We start from the raw sequence: 7097 nt of genomic DNA, 5'->3' as shown, positions 1-7097 counted from the left end.
AACAAAAATAAAACTTCGGAAAAAAGTGTACAAATACGATCTTTATTTATATTAACTGTTTAATGAACCAAAAACATTTTATTGAAGCTAGTACGTATCACCAGAACGTAAAATGGTATGATAGCATGGGAAGATTACTCTTCCAAGCATTGCAGGGTAACACTTTTATCACCACCATTTCCATCTTTTTCCATTCTATCACTAAACGGTATAGCCATTTCACTCACACAAATATTGATGATCGTTCCCTATTTTTATTCGCGTGCAACGCCACTCTACAGCTCACTATGTCGGTCGGTTGGTCGGTTGGTTGGTCGGTTGGTTGGTCGGTAAACATTAACTAACTAACTCCAATATTTTTTGTTTACCCTTGTTTTAGTATGTAGGCCTATAATAACACTGTGTAATGAGATAACAATTCATTTTTGTACCTCACACCCAAAAAATCACATTTAAATTAAATATATTTAAATTGAACAGATAAAGAAACACAATGTTGGCTTAAATTGAAAATGTAATGACCATGCGTGATAGAAAATCTCCCATCCCTGCAAACACCTCCCAAGCAGCGTACAATCGTCGCCCCCGGAGCCTGCAATTCACCCGCAGAGAGCGAAAGCTGTAAACTTGCCTAGGTCGTCTTAGGCTAATGTTTTGTAGTCAAACAATGAACGTTCGCATCTTTCAAGCAATTAAGCGTGACGGGTAGGACAAATTGCTTTGAACAAGAATACGAATAGCTGCTAAAATTAGGCTCATGCATTATTCATAATCTATTCCTTTAAGTTATTCTAGGCCTACATTAGGCCTATGTATTGAAAATAATGCCCTCATGAGTTTTCCGTACCTAGCGCACGTTGTCGGCAATTTTCTGTCAATATTTATCAATTTCTTTAAATGGTATAAGGTCTACATTATAATACATATAATATTATTTTTAATTTCGGAAATTGCAATGCAAAAGATAGGGTCGGCTCTTCCATTCCATCATTTTTATAGTGTCTCCATGAGAAGAGGAATGTTTTCGTTAAATTCTGAAAAGAATGACTCTTTTGTTTCCTCCGTTGTACCAAAATTCCACTGAATAAATCTGTGAAAAACAATATTCATAATCTGGAGGAATGCATAATACATTTATGTAGGCCTAACAAATTATATATTCTTAACCTAATAACTCCTTTAATAGACATATTTATAATTTCTAACACAAGTAAATTTATTTCTGTATACATGGTTTTGACATATTTCTGTTAACTAGCGCATACAAAAAAACATTCCCTCTGCATTGTAGGAGAATACTTACATTACCAGAAGCATATTCATCAATGATCCAATAAACATTATATAGAATATTAAACTTGGCTGGCTTTCAACACTAGCCGCATAAGTGACACCAACCCAAATAGGTCCCAGCAAGAATCCAATATTGTCAAGTACACCAGCCTGGGCAAATACGGCTCCTATAGTTAAATAGCAATGGTAACATTAATTAATTTGTTTGAATGTTGTGCAGTAGGCCTATTGTTTGGTGAAATTATTATGATTATGATGTGATGATATGTGTGAATACAAATGGTGTTTACACCAAAAAAGAGCACCAAAAAAACCAACCCCGTTGAAAATCTGCCAACGTTTAGAACCAGTTTCGACTGAAAACAAACCTAATACTTGCGTTTATTCGTTTCGATGGCTCTTTGCCAAATCAGAAATTAAAAACGTAACTGTGACGATTCTAATCTGTTTTTCTACAAAACAAGTTGGCTGCATTTAGACTAACCTTGTTCGTTTTGTTCTACCAGTTTCGACAACCGTGCCTCTACGATTGCCTTTGGTAAGACTGCTAAAACTGCCAATGGTATTGCTAAATAACAATTACAATTAAAGTTAGGCCTTTATTATAGAAAAATAATTGCCATACATGCCTATACCACGCATGATATAATAGACGAAATATTTCACTTCTTACCATAGGCATATTCTGGCAGTTAAATAAAGAAGAATAACGTCAGAACATTCGATTTAGATGTTACATTATAATAATACATTATAATGAAAACAAAATATTCCAGCATCACACTTACATAAGTACACTAAGGTGTCAGAGGTCACGGCGATGACTATTGATGATGCCATTGCCGATATAGACCCAATATAGAAAAGGGTGTAATCGTTTGTCTTAAACCACTTTTGCAATAATTTGGTAATACACAACATTCCTGAAAACAAATAAAACAGTAATTCCAATGTACCAGTAACAGAAACGTCGTTATTCTATTAAGCTCTGTCTATACACTATCAAACTAGTTTGACAAAAAAAATTGTAATGTGCCCAAAAATAAAGTTTGATTGTGTAGACAGAGCTTAAGATTGGTCCTTCTCGTAGTAATTTTCGTCTCTAGTGGTTTCAATTCAAAATTCAATATATTTCTAAAGAAAACACAATTGTAACAAATTCTGTTATACCAGTAACCTAATGATGTCCTGAGAAAAATTTACCGCACTGAAAAATAATGATATATAAAGATTATTTAGCAGAGCACGATCCTAACAATAAAATATGACTGACAAAGTCAGGTCAGGTCAGGTCAGGTCAGGTTTTTAAGCTGCATAAAAGTGTAGGGAAAGCGCAAGAACAAGCTTTGAACGATTTACGCATGAAAACATTACCTCAAGTCATTACATTATCAAGTATGTAAACTCAATGTTCCTCGTGTTCACCGATCATCTGGTGAACATTCATTTTCAAAGCTAGGCCCAGACCTTTGGAATAACCTTTCAAGCACAATTCGTGACTCATCTTCAATTATAATTTTCAAAAAACTCTTGAAAACCCATCTTTTCCCGAAATAATTATGTTCACCAGATGATCGGTCATTGTAAAGCGCTTTGATCCTTGTAAAGGCGCTATATAAATTGAAATGTAATGTAATGTAATGTTAATAAACATACATGGTATCAATTAGAAAAATACTTACCTACGGTGTTGGATAGAAAATAGGATGATGTGAAGTAACCGGCACCGCTAGTTGACATATTCAAAGGTGGACCAATCGCATACAGTTGAAGTCCATGAAACAATGCATTTACAATTGAAGAGTTTAAGATACGAACAAACATCCACAGTAACATTATCTTTCGACGATTATTTGTATTATTTAATATTACATTTATCATATCAGCTACTACATTCTTGAAATAATATTTCTGCGTTATTGCCGTCTTGTCAATAGACTCGTCTATCATGAAAACAATGTAGAAAATAGAAAATACTAATAGGACTGTTATAAATATAAAAGGCTCTATAAATCCATTATTGTCTATCCAAACGGAAAAAACTAACTGTCCAAGTGCAATACCCAAGAAGTTGACGCCAAGCAGTACGGACATTCGAAAGGTAAAGTTTGCTTTGTTAGAGATATCGCTAAGATACGAACCAACACCTGATCGGAGTAGGATTGTATTACCGGTAAGTCCAATCGAAAGATTACCAATAAGTAAGTATTCGATCGGTAATCGATACACTAAAACGATAGTGAAACTGATCGACGTTACAAGCATCCCTACCGTCGGTAAAATCATTGTAATCTTCCTGCCGATACAATCACTCCATGTTGAGATGTATAAAATAACAAAAACCGCCGGAAGAGATTGACAAATCAGAAATATTGTTGTCCAATTTGCTAACAGTACCTGGGCGCTACTTACTTCCACGTCTCCATTACTCGAATTAAGTTGCAGTTGAAGGATATACTCCGTGAACACCACTCCTTGTATGGAGAGAAGGGCGAACGCAAGATAAATTACCAGAACAGAAATTTCTGTCAGACCGCGGAATTTTTGAAGCAGGCCTAGAAAAGACATACTAATGGTATTCGTGTTGTCGTCAGTAAATGAAAGCCCTTCTAATTCGACTAAAGATGAGTAGGTCTACTACCAGTGCTTATTATTTATTATTATAGTCTCATAAACCTATAGGCACGGCCACAAAGAGTACCAGCGTTTAGTGTATCAGGGCTACATCCCTAATCAGAAAATATGGGATGGTTCATAAGGGTACCTCTCCGGGTAGAACATTAAGTAAACGTTTGTAACTGTTTCCGGCATGCTCGAGAAAAAACTGATGAGCACCAAATTTAAAGGCTAAGTTCACAAGATCAATCTACCTCTGTATTATTACAAGGTAAAAAATACTTACAAGGTAACAAATTATCATTACAAAAACAAATACAAATAGGCCTAATAGTTAACATTGAAAAAACAATATAATTTTATTATTATATAATATAAAACACGGATAGAAGCTACCATCCATTCTATACAATCTATTTTTGGAATGATAATAAATGCATTTGGCAAATGGCTTAAACTGGAAAATATTTCTATTGGCATCCGTTATGCTATAGATCGTTTAACTTTCCTACTCTAACGTTTTGAAGCCCTTTAATTTCATTAAGGACAGTCGGACAATGAAAGTTCACGAGGACGGAACACACTATAATATAATTTTAAGAACCTTTGTATTTTCCAAAGGTTAGTGCTAATTCCAGCAACGACTTTCCACATTTTCTTTAAGATATTTGGATATTTTACAAGGAATTTTAAATCAGCGGAACTATTGCCAATGACTATTATTATTGCTAGTACAAATCATAGCATGATTAAATAAATAGATGTTTCATTACAAAATGCTTGCCAAAAAAATATAACTCTTATACATTGAAGTGTGTTTATGTAACGAATTGAAATTAAATTCTTTCTGCGAGTCTCATTCATTTCATTTTATTTAACATAAATACATGAAAAATGATAAAAAGTGATGTGAATGAGAAGTTAATACTGAGGAGCAAATGTCTAAAAAGACACATTATGTTGTTAAGCCAATGCAATCTAACAACAGGACACTGGGCTCACTTTGCCAAGATAGGAACTCGTAACAGCCCTTTGATCTTATGTCTGGCTGTGACAAATAAACAGACGTACACTGTACATGTTCTCCTTCTCTTTGTCTGCAAGGGGCGTGGAACTGATCGTGTCGCAGCCACAGATAAACCCTTTGATATCCGGAGCCCAGAATCAAGTTGTTAGATTGTCTTAATGCATCCACACTATTTTCCACTATGTCTTTTTGTAGGCTTTTTTTGTGACTCATCTTCAATTATAATTTTCAAAAAACTCTTGAAAACCCATCTTTTCCCGAAATAATTATGTTCACCAGATGATCGGTCATTGTAAAGCGCTTTGATCCTTGTAAAGGCGCTATATAAATTGAAATGTAATGTAATGTAATGTTAATAAACATACATGGTATCAATTAGAAAAATACTTACCTACGGTGTTGGATAGAAAATAGGATGATGTGAAGTAACCGGCACCGCTAGTTGACATATTCAAAGGTGGACCAATCGCATACAGTTGAAGTCCATGAAACAATGCATTTACAATTGAAGAGTTTAAGATACGAACAAACATCCACAGTAACATTATCTTTCGACGATTATTTGTATTATTTAATATTACATTTATCATATCAGCTACTACATTCTTGAAATAATATTTCTGCGTTATTGCCGTCTTGTCAATAGACTCGTCTATCATGAAAACAATGTAGAAAATAGAAAATACTAATAGGACTGTTATAAATATAAAAGGCTCTATAAATCCATTATTGTCTATCCAAACGGAAAAAACTAACTGTCCAAGTGCAATACCCAAGAAGTTGACGCCAAGCAGTACGGACATTCGAAAGGTAAAGTTTGCTTTGTTAGAGATATCGCTAAGATACGAACCAACACCTGATCGGAGTAGGATTGTATTACCGGTAAGTCCAATCGAAAGATTACCAATAAGTAAGTATTCGATCGGTAATCGATACACTAAAACGATAGTGAAACTGATCGACGTTACAAGCATCCCTACCGTCGGTAAAATCATTGTAATCTTCCTGCCGATACAATCACTCCATGTTGAGATGTATAAAATAACAAAAACCGCCGGAAGAGATTGACAAATCAGAAATATTGTTGTCCAATTTGCTAACAGTACCTGGGCGCTACTTACTTCCACGTCTCCATTACTCGAATTAAGTTGCAGTTGAAGGATATACTCCGTGAACACCACTCCTTGTATGGAGAGAAGGGCGAACGCAAGATAAATTACCAGAACAGAAATTTCTGTCAGACCGCGGAATTTTTGAAGCAGGCCTAGAAAAGACATACTAATGGTATTCGTGTTGTCGTCAGTAAATGAAAGCCCTTCTAATTCGACTAAAGATGAGTAGGTCTACTACCAGTGCTTATTATTTATTATTATAGTCTCATAAACCTATAGGCACGGCCACAAAGAGTACCAGCGTTTAGTGTATCAGGGCTACATCCCTAATCAGAAAATATGGGATGGTTCATAAGGGTACCTCTCCGGGTAGAACATTAAGTAAACGTTTGTAACTGTTTCCGGCATGCTCGAGAAAAAACTGATGAGCACCAAATTTAAAGGCTAAGTTCACAAGATCAATCTACCTCTGTATTATTACAAGGTAAAAAATACTTACAAGGTAACAAATTATCATTACAAAAACAAATACAAATAGGCCTAATAGTTAACATTGAAAAAACAATATAATTTTATTATTATATAATATAAAACACGGATAGAAGCTACCATCCATTCTATACAATCTATTTTTGGAATGATAATAAATGCATTTGGCAAATGGCTTAAACTGGAAAATATTTCTATTGGCATCCGTTATGCTATAGATCGTTTAACTTTCCTACTCTAACGTTTTGAAGCCCTTTAATTTCATTAAGGACAGTCGGACAATGAAAGTTCACGAGGACGGAACACACTATAATATAATTTTAAGAACCTTTGTATTTTCCAAAGGTTAGTGCTAATTCCAGCAACGACTTTCCACATTTTCTTTAAGATATTTGGATATTTTACAAGGAATTTTAAATCAGCGGAACTATTGCCAATGACTATTATTATTGCTAGTACAAATCATAGCATGATTAAATAAATAGATGTTTCATTACAAAATGCTTGCCAAAAAAATATAACTCTTATACATTGAAGTGTGTTTATGTAACGAATTGAAA

The 7097-nt window shown here is 34.5% G+C and overlaps 1 protein-coding gene across 1 annotated transcript; it reads right to left on the bottom strand.

The window, feature by feature from the left end:
* Window positions 1-28: 28 nt before the first annotated feature.
* Window positions 29-3966, bottom strand: LOC144840535 (proton-coupled folate transporter-like). The gene is made up of 5 exons (XM_078696370.1): window positions 2976-3966; window positions 2082-2216; window positions 1778-1861; window positions 1304-1460; window positions 29-1090 (listed from the first exon to the last, which is right to left on the bottom strand). The coding sequence occupies exons 1-5, from the start codon at window positions 3859-3861 to the stop codon at window positions 994-996; spliced, it is 1359 nt and encodes a 452-aa protein (XP_078552496.1). The 5' UTR covers window positions 3862-3966; the 3' UTR covers window positions 29-993.
* Window positions 3967-7097: the final 3131 nt, after the last annotated feature.

This window comes from Antedon bifida, chromosome 4 (genome assembly GCF_963402885.1).
Source record: "Antedon bifida chromosome 4, ecAntBifi1.1, whole genome shotgun sequence".
NCBI classification, from domain to species: Eukaryota; Metazoa; Echinodermata; class Crinoidea; order Comatulida; family Antedonidae; genus Antedon; species Antedon bifida.
Note: the sequence above shows the minus strand (reverse complement) of the source record. Positions and strands in the feature narration are given on the sequence as shown.